This window comes from Crocodylus siamensis, chromosome 3 (genome assembly GCF_052110815.1).
Source record: "Crocodylus siamensis isolate JL-2025a chromosome 3, ASM5211081v1, whole genome shotgun sequence".
Classification (NCBI taxonomy): Eukaryota; Metazoa; Chordata; order Crocodylia; family Crocodylidae; genus Crocodylus; species Crocodylus siamensis.
Window position 1 is genome coordinate 251,695,737 of NC_143397.1, and position 17,767 is coordinate 251,713,503.

The window sequence follows — 17,767 nt, forward strand, 5'->3', positions numbered from 1 at the left end:
AGAACCTTACAAGGTAGATGTTGTAGTTTTTTCAGCACTCCAGCCAAAAACATTGCCAACCCTGTGGGAGAAGCCCCATAGAATATACATGAGACAATCGCTCTCTTCCCCCAGGGCGTCCCTCTCTAATCCCAGCTAGCTAATCATTGTAAACCCCCAAACATGAGGTTTCAGATTCCCTCAGAGGCCTTTTAAAACCGTCACTGAAAAATATTCTGGATATTTCTGCAAGCTACAAAAATGTTGATGCCAAGAACCCAACCGCCTTCTGCAGCAGGGAGTTTCACCATCTAACCATGCTTTTTAATTGCTGCCAATAAATCATTCCAATCTTTTTTCTCTTGAAAACAAGGCTGAGCAGGATATCCATCTCCGGGGAACTTTGGAGGCAAAAGTCTCCCAAGACATATAATAACTGAGATTGATGAAGTGCAAGCAGACCAGTACCCCTCTCTGGGAACAGGTGCGTGACATCCACAAATCTGCAGTGATGGGAGGACGGCTACGCTGACTGAAGCCTTGCCTGCAGGAAGCCGGTGGACTATGTCATTGCCAGGGCTCCCTGGGAACAGCACTGTATCAGGACACCTCCTTGACACCATGGGTAGTGCCAGACATCTCTGCGGCACAGCTTGTGGGGGCTGCATGCTGCTACCACTTTTCCTGCTAGATTTGTTACTCTCTGCAGGCTGGATTGCATTAATTGCTCTGTGGTGTGAAGCAGTCGTGGTCACATTCATAAAATCCATCCTATCCTGTTCATATTCAAGTCACTATTAAGGCCCTCCCTTCTGCCACGCTGCTTACAGCAAACCTGTTTTACTTTATAGATACACTGCCTATTCTTATGCCCCAGTCCCTGTTCTTAAAACCCGAAACCATTGTAAAAGCAACTGACTTTCTTGGGCATCAAAATGTTCACCAGGGCTATCTCTTCTTCCCAGGATGGATAACTTGCCCTGCAAGCTGCAGGAAGCAGAGCTCCAGGGAGGAGAGGAGCTGAGCTTGACTGGACAAGGAGCAAGGACTTCATACTGCAGGGAAGCTACAAGAAAGCCCCTGCGTCACCAGACAGCAGAAAATAAGTATTTTGGGGACTTGTGTTGTAGCTCATCGCCATGGTGTGGTGTTGACTCAGGATTGGAGGGGCCTTTTATCTGAGAGTAGATGCTCATACTTTTTCTTTTTGATTAAATACTGGAGGATTGAGTTGTGCGTGTAGATGGGCACCAAGAAGGGTGCCAGGAACACCTTAAGTCCCAAACCCTGCAGAGAAGGATCAAGCAGTAGAAGGGGGCATTCTGTGACAGGCAGCCCAGCCTGGGGTCAGGGACCCAGAGGGCAGATGCTGATATAGCAATACTGCTAACAGCAAAGGCAGCCTAGCCTGGGGTTAGGGACCTAGGGGCTCAGAGCCCGCATGGGTGAGACCAGGGAGCTGAGAGGCCCCGTGTGGGTGAGACCAGGGGGCTGAAGTGCCCAGACAAGAGCCTAAGACCCAAAGCAACCCCCATCTCCCCCTACCTTTTAGGGGCAGCCTGCTTGCCCAAATATAGCACCAAGACGTGGCAGGAGAGACAAGAGGGCGGGACCCTGAAAGGCAAGGGGGGAGTAAGCAAAGATGTGAGGGGGTGACTTGGCCACCTCATCACAGGACCCACTACAAATGGATACAACAAGTTCACTCTTTTGGAGATGCGAATGTAGCAATCAAAATTAGATTTGCCCAGATCAGCCTATGAGGATGCCTCTACCAGCTGCATAAGCCAGAAAGGTGCACAGAGGATGCTTCTTTTCTATAATCAACTTGTTTCTATCATTTGTTCATTGGTGTCACAAGTCTATCCAGCACGGGTAATACCCCAGCTGTTTTGCTCCTAGTGACTAACTTTCCTCCTTCACTAACTTCCTACTGATATTGTTCTTGACACAGTGTCAAGGAATACAAGGTGAGGGAGCGAGTGCAGCAGCTTAGACTGCATGGCCAAAGTGGAAGACCTGGATCCTCACTCCAACAGGGCAACTTTTGATGTGGCCTTTGGCAGGGTTTACATCATGGGTCCTCTCCTTGTTTACACCACCTGAAAGGCTGACATAATCTATTACCAAACAATGTGCCCAGGCCCAAAGGAAACTGTGGGAGTGAATGAGTTCCTTTCACAGTTAATGCAAACTAAGTAGGGATGGTTGGCCCACATCACTCTTCTGTAAAAAAAAAAAGGGGGGTCAAATTCCAGGAGGAGGTGAATGAATGCACAGTCTGTAATGCATACTGGAGTGTAATGGCCTCTCCAGCAAATGGCCACTGGAAATGAAGCCTGCACAGATTTGTTTCCTGTAGATCATATATTCCATGCTGGCATCCAAAGCCTCTGCTAACATGAGAAATATTCAGATAAATTCTTAAGCCATGTAACAGAGACAGGTAGGTTTGGTTTTTTTTCAGATAGCAAGAAAGGCCTTTAAGACATAAAAAATGTCCTGATTCTCAATACAGTGATAATGAAATGAACACTGACCCCACTAATGGGTCTTTTTCAACTCTAATGCCTGTGCTGGTTTTCACCTTTCTTTTGAGCCATTCAAACTCACCCAACCTCCTCAATCCTATCTGTGGTTATTTTCGCCTGTGTTTTCCCTCCATTTCTCCTCCTCTGTTTCCCATTCCCTCTGTAAGGGATAAGGCCCCTTTCCTATCCCCACTCTGGTTTTGTGGAAGAGCCCACATGCCTCACGACACTGCACCAATTCCCAGTTCCTTTGTGAAATATAATCACAAAGTGCCCCTCTATTATGCCGTATATAGTGAGCAGGCCTCTAAATAGTTGTCGCTACTAGTTCCTTACACCTACTTCTGCAAGCTGTTTTTATGAAGGCTCCATTACAGCACTTAAGTGGTTTTTCTGCTCCAAACTGAATAGTAAGAGAATATAGGAAAAATTTTTGTCTGCAACAATAAAAGCCAGAACACAAAGGGCCAGGTGTCCTATCTAACTGACTAAAATACTTTTAACGATCTCAAGGGCTAGTTTTATCATTCCTAAATGGACCAGATCTCCGCTTATGAATCCCAGCAGTGTGTTAAAATGAAGAACCAATGTTATTTTAGAAAATACCACTCCCGAACAAAGATTATTGATAATCTCTCTGAAGCCATAAGAATTTGATATAAAGGCAGCTTTGGGCAATGTGAGTTCTCATAGAGCAGTGTCGGGGAGGGACTTTTTTTAGGCCTGCCTCAAATTAGCGCCACAGCTTCCCCAAGTACCACGCCACTGCCCCTTCCCTACCTAATCTGTTGTTCTGATTTTCGACCCAAGCCCTTTGCTCCCTGCCCGATCTGCTTTCCACTCCCTGGCCTAAGTTCATAGTTGGTAGGGTCGGAAGGGACCTGAGCAGATCATCAAGTCCAACCCCCTGCCATGGCAGGAAAGAGTACTGGGGTCAAACGACTCCAGCAAAGTGATTGTCAAGCCATGTTCCCCATTTCCTCCCCCGTTTGCTGTGTGTCACACACAAAAGCTTCCCATGTTACTTGTGGCATACATGCCATAAGTTGGCTGCTCCTGTCTCAGAGACTTATCTTCAGCACAAGACAACATTTGTTTAACTTTATATTTGATTTAGTTTTATACACTTATGTTTATATTTAATTCTATATTTAGGTCATAACCTGGGATGTCTTGAGGTCTCTCTCTCTCCCTCCTCTTTGCATTTAATGGTTTCTATTAATGGCATGTAGCAAGTGAAAAAACACCAGAATATTCATCATGGCCCTTGTGCCCCAGGAGAATGAGTCAGGTCTCAGACCCAAGATATCTTCTTCTTCCCCCTTTTCAAGGTACAGCTCTTGTTGAAGATGATACTCAGCATTGCCTCCCAACAGTAAGTACTGTTGAGATGGTTTGGATCCAGAGCACCTCTTTGCTCCAGGCCCATCTCTGTTTCTTGTGTTCTACAACCCTGTATTATAAATAAGACTTTGAAAATACAGCGGGTTCCAAGGGATAGTTTGCTTTCACTGGGTTTCTTATACAGTACCTCTCATACTTATGGCATCTTTTTAAAAGGTAAAGAGTTTGGAAGAACTCTGATCGTCTAGAATGGCTCCGCACCGGTCATACAGTCCTCGTATTACAGAAATCAGTAGCAACAGTGAAACCTGGATGTCTCCTTCAGGATGGAAAGGCTGAATGACCTTTGAAGCCAGCCCTAATCTTCCACTTGTTACTTGTTCAAACAGCCACCTTCATCTTTTCTTCCAGGTTGACCCTCAGGTTTGGAAGGAGCTCCCCGTAAACATCTGCAAAGCCCTATCCTTATCGTCCTGCAGTTCCTCCTTAAAATGTTATTTAGCTGTGATGCTTACAAAATATTTGACAACAGCTTATTAGAAGGGATGCTGAGAGATCTGATTACCATGCTGACCAGTGCAGGCCTCACTGTTTCTTTGCATTCCCCCATCTGTCTTTATCCATCTGCTGTCTTCTTTTGTCTTTTGTGTCTATTATATGCTATTTGCCATGGGGACCATCTTTTGGTCCTGCGTTTGTACAGCACTCAACACAAGGCTTTGATCCTTCAGTGAGACTCTCCAATACTACAATCATGGTAATAGTTTAGGTGAATTATGGAAGTGGGTATATTTACTCCAGCCTCTCAAAAGTCTGCGTAAGGCAGAAGATAAAAATGCCTCCTCCAATCCATGTTCACTCTTCCACTATCAGAAAGGTTGGGGCACATTCACCAATGCCAGTGGCTACTGAAATAGAAATGCTAATTTTGTGGATATGAGGCAGAACCAGCAGTTATTCTTACAGAGGCAATCCATGCACAATTAGGACCGAGCACAGAAACCGACAACGTTTGATGGTTAAATTTCCACCGGAAAAAAGGGTCCAACATTGTAACAAAAATCTGCAAACCAATTCTTGACCAGCTCTTCATACAAGTTGAGAAATGAAGAGCAAGGACACAGGTGTCACCCCCCTCAAGTCTTTCCCTTCTACCCAGACAGGAAGAGGTAGGAAGGACAACTGCCCCAGTCAGGTGAAGTTATCCCACGTGTCCTCTACACAGTGTATCAACAGAGAAACCAGAAGTAAAAAGAAACAGGGGAGGCAAAAATGGTGGCTGTTCTTAAAGGCGTTGACTGAGACATCCACTTTCCTTCTTAAGTACTCATTGTACGTATGGATATATGTACTGGCTTACATAGGAGACTATAAGATAGAAGTGTTAAGAAAGGTCCTTTGAAAATCTGACACAAAACAGAAAAAGGTGGAAGTTATTTCCATTATAATCAAAACGCAAGTTCCTCCTAGGAACGCAAACCTGGAAGCCTGCAGCCTTATGCTCAAGCTCAGTGTGTCACTGCAGGAACAGAAAAAAAATCCCGTGTTTTCTCTTCTCGTAAAGTTAATGAGCATAGAAGAACAGCAAATGGACAGACAATTTAAAAATCCCCAGCTAGTGCTGGGGTTATATCTATTTCTGCCTAACCTAAAATTTGCAAGCTGTGATTCATGAAAGCCAAGGAGAAAGTTGCTTAATATGTCAAATCAGCAAATTCTAGCATTATAATTGAAATGGTATCATAAAAATATATAATGGTTGATTTTAAAACCCCACAAAGAAATGTAAAGCTGGAATGACGCACATCCCTTATTTCACAGACAAAGTTCTTGAAATGTATTCAGGGGAAGAGGGGAGGGGAACCAAAAAAAAAATGCTTACTAGGCATAATGTTCAAAATAATCATCAGGAAGTTTTCAAGCCATGGGACTTTTTTGTACATTGTATATAAAGATATGCTCATGCCATCCCTTTTGGGCTGCCAGTGAATAATGGGCAAACCAGCTGTTGCAGCATTGAAATGAATCAGGGAAAGCAGCAACGCAGGGACAAAAAGGAACATAAATGGCAGCATTCTCAATTAAATATAACAGGACTCTCCAGAGCCAGCCCAGCAACCTACTGGAGTCCACCTCCAATGATTTTCACAGCCATCTTAGCACTGCAAGACAGCGACTCTTGGAGAATCCCTTTCCAGCTACCGCTTCCTAGTTTCACCAGCAGTACTTGATGCAAGAAATAAAATATATAGCCTCAAAGTGGAAAGCAGGGTCATATTTACTCTATACAGTCACTAATCACTGCAGAATTTACAGTTTTTCCTCATCTGCCCAAGACTGAACGGACTGTTGGAGTAACGTTTTCAACACTAGGAACTAATGGTTTTTTTATTAAAAAGGTAACAAATAGGTTATTATATTCACCCCTGGATTTTCAGCTGAAGGGAAGTCCCAAATAAGTCCAGCACAATTTTTGGCCATATTCACAATTTGTAATGTTGGGCACGTGCAAGTTAATGCAGCCATTAGATGGAATTGCCACATGGAAATAGCCATGAGCCACCGTCCTAGAGCAGCTGACATTGCTTATGAAAGGAAAAACAGGTCAGAGCCATTTCACTGCGTGTGCTGTTCCAAACAAGAGCCAACAGGCCAAAATCAGCCTGAACGTCCAGCATGTACAACCTCAGGTATGGGTGGATCCAGGATTTTGAAAAAGTGGGGTACAGATAGTGTGGACAGCCATCACATATAACAAAACATATTTTGCTCAAGTTAAAAAGAAACTAGAAACTTTATTAACATGCTAGGGGCCTTGGGCTATATTATTCAGTGTGACATTGAAGCAAAAACAAATATAACTTTGGAAGGTGCACCAATTAGCTATGCCATGTATAGAAACCCAACAAACTAGATGAAAATAATCAAAAGGCATTTCATTAGTCCTGTAGTCATTAGAATTAAATGTACATGCGGTGTTATGATCCCAGCACTCGTTCCTGCCCAGGGCAGGGGGTTGGACTTGATGATCTGTTCAGGTCCCCTCCGACCCTAGAAACTACGAAACTACATTTCTTTCAGACTCACAAAACACAGTCTAGCCTTCCTGGGCATCTTGGCAGTGCCTTCGGTGCTTTACTGAGTTATTTCCACCCATGAGTTCATGGCTCTAGCTAGAGTTAAAAACAGCCTTCAGGGCTGTGGCATAAGAGCCACATTACCTGGGAAAGCTAACAGACAGCAGGATTGCAGAAAACAAGGCTAGCTTGATTGGGGGCACCACTCAAGACCATGAAAAAGGAGAAAGGGTTGTTAACGCCTGTGGAATGGAGATTCCTACCTGAAGGAATCATATTGTAATGAGCCTGGATTTCAATGGACCCCCTCACTTCCACCTGAATAGAAAGTTTGGGTGGAGCAGGAATCAAAACAGGTACAACTGCCCCACCACAGCCCCCTGGACCCACCCCTGACCTCAGGGACCACTGTGGAATTGCAGCAGATGGAAACGGGGGCACAGTCTGATCCATTTGCCCCAAAAGACTGAATTAAGGAGGAACAGAATAAGACTGGGCCACTTTGAAGAGCATTTGGCCTGTCTACAAAGATGTTTAGTCAACTCCGCCCTGACTTCTTTGCAGAGAAATATGTATGCGAAAGGCCCAAACCCAAATCTGCGCTGAAGGCTACAGGCTTCTTGAACAACTACGCAACGGTTAGGTAGCACTTTCCACTGAAACTGCTACACTGACAGCATCTGTAATTACCATTTGCACCATGGATAATTAGCAGGTGCTGCCCTAAATATTATGAACTGCTGCAGCATCCTTTTACCCTGCCTCAAAGCGGTTGGGAAGTGCAAAGACCATTACCCTGCATGTGCAAGAAAGGTGCATTGAGAGAGGCTTCTGAGGGCAATTAAAATAAATGGCACTGGGCCTATTCCTTCTTTTACTCACACTGGTGCAAATCAGAGTAACTTCACTGAAACTAGTAAAGCTGTACCCCTACCAAACTGGTGTAAATACAGTGAGAATGAGGCGATGTGGGGCCTACAACATTGCTGATATTCAAAGAGTGACATCCCCTTTGCCACTAGCCATTTTAGTTCTTGTTGCACTTCTATATTAAAAGGATGATGAATGAACTTTTTTACCTGAGGTCCAGGCAGGCCATCGACTCCCGAGACCCCCACGTCGCCCTTCTTGCCCTGTGCATTCAACAGAGAAGTCAATGTTAGAATCCAGCACTGGACATGGCTTCACACACATGACTTTTGTTCAAACACATGTAGACCAACAAAACACAGGGAGGTACTAGACAGATAAGTTAAAAACCCCAGGCCAGAGTCTAGCCAGGGCTGGTATGTGCAACTCTCAGTGATTTCACTACCTCTGTGCAATCCTTAAACCACACTAGTCTTGGCCTGTCCAACTGCGATAGCACCAGCTAGAGTTGCAAAACAATGACCCTGTGGCAACATTTCTTTTTTCAGTTGAAGTCGCTCCATAAGTTGATGAAAAGATCCTGCGTTAAAATGCATACTCACCATGCAATGACAGAGAAGTCCTGCTTCTCTCATGATCATGGTCTCTGTACATTAGTGGAAAAGGCTAACAATTACTGGACAGGCACTTGGCCTTACCACACCCACCCTTCCCTCTTGAATATAAGGGAAAGACAGTACAACATGCGATGCCTTGTGCCCCCACCTCATCTGGGAGAGGGTTGCAGAGTTTGGGAACATAGGCAGCTGGGAGAGGTGAAGGCACAACGATGACTCTAACCAAGCCAGATAGGGCAAAGACATCACGAGATACTAAAGTGACATCACGAGATATTCAATTCAGATCAGAGCATAATCAATCTGGCAGCAGAAATTCCTCCGCAGTCTGATTCCACCACTGGTTTTCTGTTGCCAAGGTCCAAAGCGATCACACATTCAACCCCAAGCTGTTCAGATCAACCAATTCTACTTCAAAGCAAACAAAAATATCAGTTGCCAACGGCCCCATCCTAAAATACAACAAAGCTAAGCTGTGAAATGCTGAGATCTATTTATACAGGAATATATTATTGGTAAAGCATGTCCTTAAGCAGAATTTCCCCTCCTTCCACTGTTTTGTAGAAAGGTATCTGTCCACCATCTCCTGCCACCACCCCAGAGGTGGCTACAGTCCAGCTGTGCTGAATCTGTGAAATTTGTTAGGGTTTTTGACACCCTTTGAAAAAACAACATTTTAGAAAACTAAAAGGCTCTCTTGTTTTCCAGGGTCTAACGCTAGGCATCTTATAACATTAATATGCCCTCTATATTCAAATAATACTTTGAGCATATTGCATGAGCAAAGGCCTCCTCTATTTAATACAGTTTTACTTGTCAGACAGGTATGTGTGGCAGAAGCCTCTCTCAGTTATGTCCAACAAGATTCCCCGGCTGCTGCCATTAAAAAGTTTTCTCTGAATTTTGGCAGGCCTGCAGATAGACGAGGGTAGGGAAATAAAGGCACCTCGGAAATCTTCCCCCCATAATGTGCGTTCTGCTATTACATCCATGCTGGATGCACAAACATACACATACACAGATGCACACACACTCACACACAAAGGGCAAGACTTGATTATCCAGCTACAGAGCTTTAAAAGCCAAGTGCATACATGCATGTCTGTAATTCCCTCCTAGTTCTAGGAAGAGCATTTGAATTCAATTTTTTCCCTTCCTTGTGCACTGGAGACATAAAAAAACCAAACACTCCAGGTTTTAGGGATGTTCCTTGTATTTAATAAAACAATCAGCACTATACCACAATCATTCCACAACGATAAGGTGCTTTTATACGTGCCCCACTCTATGTCCCAGAAACATAATTTGTACATTCCTGATAATAAAAGAAAGTCTTGCTTCTACAATAGACTCCTCAAACCAGAAATAAGCATTGATTTTCAATGGGATCACTAGATTCCCTCATCTGGAGGTCGACAGAAATGTCTGGGCGCTCATAAAAATGAGATGTTTCGAACCAAGCTTAGCCCGGTCTTCAAGAGGCAAACCTCACTGCTGCTGCTTGGCACAGAAGACAGAGAGCCTCCGTGAAGCACCACTGTGCAAGGGGAGCAAACCACAGCCCAGGGAGAGCACAGAGATGAGGGATGCTCTCGCACATCTGTTAGGGAGCACCACGCTCCCAGGGCTCTCAGTACACACGTGCACAACGGAGATTCGGCTTGCAGAGCTCGGGGGGGGGCGAGGGTGGAGAAAGGCGGCTTGGTGAACTGGACTAAAGGCAGGAGACCAGCCAGACACTTCCCGTGTGGCATCAAACAAGGCACTCAACATCTGGGGACTCTGTCTTCCATCTACAACATGCAGGAAATATGTCCACAACCCAGCAGCACTGTAAGCAGGAAACCAATAAGATCTGGGAGGAACTCAGATGCCATGGCCATGAGCATCGTATAAATATCTAAATGAGCAGTAAGATCAGTCTAAAATGTGGTCCTTTTCTTAGGCAGGTTTATAATTAGGCAAGTTTCATAATTAGGCAGGTTTCATAATTAAAGAAACGTCATCTGATCTACCCTTATGCCTAAACACTAGGCAGAGCACTGCGATGCAGGGTATACAGTAGAAAAAGATTTAGGTGTTTGATGAAGCAAAGCTCTCTTTTGTTTGCCCTAAATTCTGTCCAGGGAGGGTACACATGGTTTCTATTTGATGGGTATGGAAGATGGAAATCTTCCAAAATTTGCTTCTTCTTTTTTGCGACCCATAAACAGCAGGGGAAAAAACCTGAGAAGAATTGCCCATATTTTCACTGCATTTCATTCTATCTTCTTCTAATGGGAATGGGTGGATCAGAAGACAATCTACCCCTTTGCTTATTTTTCTCATAATAATACAATTAAGACCTGTCAAACCCTACAAAAATTAAAGCTGCAATTTAAAAAGCAATTAGCAGGCCCTGCTGTACCAGGAGGAGTTAATATAGCCAGACCTTGGTTCCACACCAGAGCCAAGAGGCTGCACTAACCATTCAGATACATGCCATATGTTCATAATGTTTCCTGTTTCCTGCACCTCTAACGTCAAACAAGATCATTTTTCAACTAGCCGTTGCACAGGCCAACTGCCTATGACCGCCTGGGGTTGCCAGACATACCCCATAACACCCACATCACGACATGAATCAGCCGCTGTGCCACAAATCAGAAATACTCATTTGGCCATCTGGTGGAAAGGAAGCCAGCCTACAACGTACCTATTAAACATTTGGAAGAGTAAAACAAAACACAAATGCAGCAAGTGCTTAAAATGGCTTGCAGATTGGCTACTCCCCACTCCTATAGTGTAAAGCGACAGCAATACCATACCCGTCTTGATTTTCAACACTGACTGGACAGGCAACACATCTGGTTCCAAATATCTCTACCCAGGCGCACACCCCAGCACGGCAATGACGTCCCACATTGCTCACCTGCCTCCATAAGGAACCTGCAGATTTACAATCAAGGTGCACTGAGCTGAGCGCAGTGTGTGTCCAGATGTAAAGGAAAAGGCAGGTTTCCAGGTGGGATGTAGACGGTAGCCACATGAACTGCTTAACCTCCATTTTCTATTAATACTGCACGGCATTAAACTCTGCATGCAGTGCCAGCATGGGTGTAAGCACCAGCCACGGTTTTTCTGGACTAGATCATCCTGGCCTACCTACACCGCTCTGGAGGAAATACAGCATTGGGGGTTAGGTCAGCACCAAACTCAACGCACCACTGAATCCCACTTAAACCTGCCAATAAGGCTTTGCAGGTGTGTAGACCTTGTGTTGGCTCTCCATGCACAGGTAGATTTCAATGCTTTAAATCACAGGGGAGGAGGGAGGGCTTTCAGCTGCCAGCTTCTTCTTCCAACTCACTGGCAACCCAGCCCCCAACCCCATGACTTGGGGGAGCCAGGAACACGTTACACCTCGCTCCTCTGCAAACATGGCTCAGAAGCAAAGGAAGAAGCAGATGCTTGGCTTGCAATGATAAATATACAGTACAAGGTTTTATTTCTATACAAATGGCAGGCTGGGCTGATTTGTAGCTGCTACCAGGAGAGCAAAAGGAGCCTGCCCTTTCATTAGACCCAAAGCTGCAAAACCTTAGTGTCTTCAAAACAACGAAATGCCTTAGAGCAGCATATAATTTAGACTGATAAGAGAGGCTGCAAGACTAATTTTTCTCCTGGGTCGGGGAAAAGATTTTGGCCACTCACGGTTTAGCCAAACTCAAAATACAACAGAATTGCACTGTCATGTAACAGCCTGTCTGGAAGGTACCGAGGACAGTCACTGGGAGAAATTATACCTATGAGAGTAAAACTCAGAGAAATGTCACATCACCTAATAATACTTGAGACAGAACCAGCAATTATGCTCTGTTGCTTATAGCAAGACTCATTTAAGTGCATATAAGTGTGTATCCTTTGACTATGTGAAAGGTATGTTATTTGCCTTCAACAGCAACTTGAATAATAGCACAGTTAAAAATACGTGTTTTATTAGGAATGAATATATTTACCTCGCTGGCAATTACAGCTTTGCTCTTGATTTAATCTAGGCTATCGATCATGCTATTGCTCTTTTTTTACTCATTTGCCTGCATTTCAATTCCTGCACCATTTGGTTAACTAGCTTTTGCAAGGAGGCACGAGGCTGTTTTGCATAGCCCAATGCCCCACAATGAGTACAAGGTTATTCAGAAAGCAGTTATCTTTGGGGAGAGTGGTTAGGTCACAGGGGAGTTTGGGTTCTGGTTTGCTAGGGGAAGGCTTTAATAAATTACAGCACAAGGCCATTTCTAACTCACTGTGCAACACACTGATCCTAAGTCTCAGGACACCCAGTTAATTCCTAATGGCCAAGTTCACCTCTAACAGAACCACTACCTTTGCTAATGCTACACCAGAAATGCAATTGGCCCCAGGTGTAAATGTAGGAATCCTAACTTAGAAGATGTAGATTATCATAAATAGAGGCCATTTGGGGTTGTATAAGGACTGAAGGGAATGCAAGTACTGTATTTTTGCATGCTCTGCCCCTAGTATAGGACTATAACAGAGAGGCCAAAAGGGATGCAGCAGTGGGCAGCAGTATCGTTTGGGGCTCCCATGAGACTCTGAAGCCACGGGGCTTTTGCAAAGCTGGGGCTGTGTTTGACAACAATACATTTTGCCATCTTAAAATATGCCCCATATCACACTTTGTAACATGCAACAGAATGAAGACCGGCCACTTGGAGCGGCACTGGGGGGGATGCGACGCCAGAGGAGAATGAACTACTGGAAGACAGAGCAGCATAGGATGGCCCCTGCTGCCACCTTGCAAGAATGAGACCAAAGGACCCATATGCCTTGTGAAACCCCAGCCTGCCCGTGGGCAGCCTTCCTGAGCTGCACGGTCTCTCTCTGCTGCTAGGACCTGCTCCCGCTGGCTGCATCGGGGAGGGCTGCTCACGTCAGAAGGACATAAACGCATCCACAAGGAAAAACCAATAAGTAAGGTGATGTTATCCTCGGGCTTGAAGCAGCAGTAACAGGGACTGAGGTCATAGGGCTGTTGTGCAAGTCCCTCTTGGTCAAAGGCAAAGGGAAGGACGGGCACAAGCCAAGAGCACCTGACTCCAGTCCTGCCTTGGATATCCTGAGAAGAGAACAACTGTCCTTACCCTGAAAACCTCCTTTCCCTATGCCAGCTGAACAGGGGCACAAGCATTTGTGCCCCATTTGGTTAACAAATAAGGTGCCCGGCTTGGGTGGAAGTCCCAGCTTGCTGTTTCCTGCTGTCCTGGCAGGGGCAACGGGGACAACACACCGACTGCCAACATCAGCTCTGGACAGACCCAGGCGTGGATCCAAGACCGGGCTGCTGGGGGATGATGCCGAGAAATACCCAATTGTTGGCACCACTTCAGACAGCCCCAGGTTTCCAATCGGCTCTAGGGCTACCCAGACTGGGGTAGGCAAACACCTGACCTGGGGCTGTCTGGACAGGCACGAGGCAGCCCCAGGGTCTGGGAGAGAACTGCCCCTGCCTTGCCTGCAGGATGGGCTGGGGGCGGCCTGCTAGTGGCACAATTCGGGATCTGACGAATTTCATGCTCCCAATCGCTGCGCTTTCGGCCATCACCATGTATAACTGGCATGACAAGACGCATGCTTTTTGGGATGAGGCATCACATTTCTTAGCTCTTAAATGCACCATTACTTGCTCATCTGCCAGGGGCCTGGATCCTAGGCGACTGTGAACATACTTCAAAACCTGTTGTGCTCAGGGCTAAATTCCTCCACGGTCTGCAGCTTTTTACCCGCCACCTGCACCTCCTGAGTCTATTAAACAAAGTGGAGTATCTGGCCGAACACTCCTGTCGTATGTCCAAGTCATCCAAACATTGTGTCGCTTCAATCTTGCAACTCCAGCCAGGGGTAAAATACAGTTGGGGGACAAACCTCTTCCCACATCTTTAACTCCAGGGGAAAAGAAAATAATATAAACAACCTGCAGAAAATTCATGCTCTCTGAATTTTATCCCTTTCAATGCAATTGCAGTAAGATCAGCAGAGATGCTGCTGCGTACAGTTCAAAGGTCTTCAAAGGACAGATGGAAATAACACAGCTCTGCTACTCCTACTGTGCAGTCTAGATATGACGATATTGGGGCAGAAAGGTAGTTTTTGGCTGCCGGGAGCACACAGACACTTGGAAGCTGGTGACTAATGAGACAAACGTATCAGTGTGGCTTGGTCGCGGCTGGAATGATTATTTACTGGTCCCATGAGAGGATCAAAGCTATCACTGAGATGAGGCTTCAGATGAGCATCTCAGCTGGAAGGAAGAGCTCAAGGGCAATTTCCACAAATGCCAGCAAAAGGCCTTTCATTACAGGAGAGTAAAGGACACTGGCAGATAAATGCCAACAGCTGATCGGTCACACTAGCTCACGCTCACCCCAGCAAGTGTGCTGTGGCTGAGGCTCCCCGACTTTTAAGCAGATCTCATCAACCTGCTTGTGACAGCTGCTCTTCATAACAATCAACCTGGTAACATGCGTTTATGCCGAACTGGGGCCCTGGGGATCGCTGGGGTGTGCGCGTGTAGGAGTGATTTTGAATGAATTTGTTGCATTTCCCTCTGGTGCAACTCAACTCAATTCAGCCGAGCAGGGTACTCCCTCACCCTCAAACTCCTTGCCGTGTCGAGGAAACCATCTGCCTGTATCCCCATGACATGGTGCACTACCCTCGTCCCTCAGCGCTGGATTTGCTCCAGGGGCAGATGTAGGGCAGCTGATGCCTGACTGGAGCTAGGGTCCCAGTTGGGACAGACTTGTAAACCTGCATATATTCCTTAAAACCAACTGTAAGTCAAATAAAACCATGCTTCTCTCACGCTAAATCTCTTCTCCACTCTCTGCTTTGCAGGACAGCACAACTCCAGGCATTCAATTATAAACCTACCTTCACATTACATTACTCGCTGCATAACCCTACCCTACTGGTCAGTGGCTTGGATCACACAGTCATTTCCTGTAGGTGGCTGCAAAGAGGTCAGCAAAAGCTGACGTATTGCGTAGCAAAGGCACCTCTAAAAGAGGTTCAGCTCAGAGACTTTCAATACGACGGTACTGAAAATAAAAATATGCTTACAGTGGGTGTTACCACTTAGAAGCTACAAGAAACCTTCTATGGGTGACTTAGAAAATGCACGTCCCTCTCGACCATGCACACACACACACACACACACGTAGAGGGTAGGGGTGTAATTGTAGGCCCTGAGCTCTGTTGGGTATGCAGCATGCCCTCTCCTTGTTTCCTCAGGGGCCACAAAGTGGGTTTGAAAGGGACTGCGCCTCCATCCTTCCAGGTGCACCCAGCCTGGCTGGCCTGGGTCCCTTGGATACCTACAGCCAGTGACAAACTCACTTGAATATGGCCAGTTTCTGTAATCCCACATTAAGAAATTACAACTGAGGCCCTTTCTTTTCTTAACAATGTAAACAGTACCACTAACAAATGGGCCCTCACTACTAATCCCATTCTTCGGCAGCAGTGCTATACTATCCTTGCTTCAGTATCAGTAAGAGCAGCAGCCTTGGCCCTACATACATTTTACATCCCCTCCTCTTCTCTCAGTCCTTCTGAAACGCCTGATGCTGTTTCTGCTGCTACAGCTGCTGCCAGTGGCACTCACCCGACGATAAATCATCGTCTGACGAAGTCTCACACATTGCAAAGGAGGTATCACCGTGTCTCACAGAGAAACTCAGCTGGATAGGGCCAGACTTTCACTCTGTCCTTTTGTTGCCCCAGCTTTCACAACTCCAGTGCATCAGGAATGAACTCCTGCAAGACCTATTTCATCCTACTCCATTCTGGGCCATTTGCATGACAGCTACCTAAACATCAGAGGCTTGCCAAGAACTCTTGTAGGATGGATCTATCTTCTTATATTGTTAAGCTCTCCAGGCAGGGCTGTCTGTCTCCTACACGGGAGGTTTGCGCTAGGAGGCTGGCTAAGTATCGGTTAGGGGTGATTTAGCAGTAGCATCCCTACAGTCTTGTAAAGGGCTGGGGACCAAATGATCCTCAAGGTCCCTTTGAACCCTACGATTCTGCGTGTTTATCTAGTGCCCGACACAATAGCTCCGGTCACGAGTGAGGCCTCTAGAGCAGCCGTTCCCGAACTCTGACAGATTGTGCACCACCAATTTAAAATGATACAACCTTAAGTGCCACCAGCAAATTTTAGTCTTATAAAGTCATTATAATAAATCCGTTAACCCATGCCACTGACAGGCTGTCTGCGTACCACCGGTGGTACCCCCGCCACAGACCACTGCTCTAGAGAATAGTACAATGATTACTACAGTTGCTTTAGAGCAGACCTCCCCTGCATGGTGTCAGGGTCCTATAGAGTTATATAACTTCACAAGACTGCTGACTGCGTCATCCCTGTCTTGTGTTATTTGCCCCTGTAAAAAGAGAGTGCCAAATAGGTGCAAAATGTAGCCAAACCCTTGGTTCAGGTAAACTCGTAGCACCACTGAGCTGGAGCCTCCATCATTAAACCAGCTGAGGATATGGCTGCAGACTATTGGTGTCTTTCACACACTCTGCTTGTGCAAATGTGATAACAGAAGGTGCAAGGTTAGGGTGAAATGGGCCCTGCAAACATCTTTGCCCTGCTGAACCAAATGGGAGGTTATCCATAGACTTCAGTCGGGCATGGATTTCACTTGTCCATTTCCTTTCTCCGCTCTTCCCAGGAGCAGATCAGATTTTCAGAGACCTGAGTGCACTGCCGTTGGCATTGTATTCTCATCATCCTCTCCCACGCTCCTAGAGCAGGAAAAGTGTCTTTCTCTTACTGTTTTTCCTTTTACCGTGCAGTGGTGATAGAAATTCTCCACCCGCAAACACTCTGGCTTGGCCCGGATATTCATTCCAGACATGTCTAAAGAGAACAGCCAGCACCCGAGCTGAAAACGATATCATCTGCAAACCTCCGGGTATTACGCCCAGAACCACCACATGCATCTGTTCTCATCACCGCCATCTTCCATTCATACTTACAAAGGGCTCTCACATTAAAGCTCTCCTAAAAGGCATGTTTTGCAGTTGTTGTGGCTGTTTGCTCAGCCCTGCCCTCCACTTTCTGGTTGCAGACTGGAAAAGGGGGTTGTTTTACTAATGAATGCAGCAGACAGAGGCCTGCTTTGGACACCGTACAGATAATGCAGGCCTCTGTCTGCTGCATTCATTAGTAACGCCACCTCTGAGCCCACGTATTCCAGCTGTGCCTAAAGGGTCCAGCTGCCTCTAAAGCCGCAGTGCACATAGTACCAAAGTGTACCTATACATGTGCTTTGGGTTG

The 17,767-nt window shown here is 45.9% G+C and overlaps 1 protein-coding gene across 4 annotated transcripts in view; it reads right to left on the reverse strand.

Annotated features, from left to right (window-relative positions):
- COL22A1 (collagen type XXII alpha 1 chain) overlaps positions 1-17,767 on the reverse strand; it is a 316,497-nt gene that overhangs the window by 84,067 nt on the left and 214,663 nt on the right. For all 4 annotated transcript variants that reach the window (XM_090040702.1, XM_090040701.1, XM_090040704.1 and 1 more), the window contains one exon: positions 8,011-8,064. In XM_090040702.1, coding sequence (XP_089896828.1) covers positions 8,011-8,064 — 54 coding nt within the window. The remainder of the gene's footprint in view (positions 1-8,010; positions 8,065-17,767) is intronic.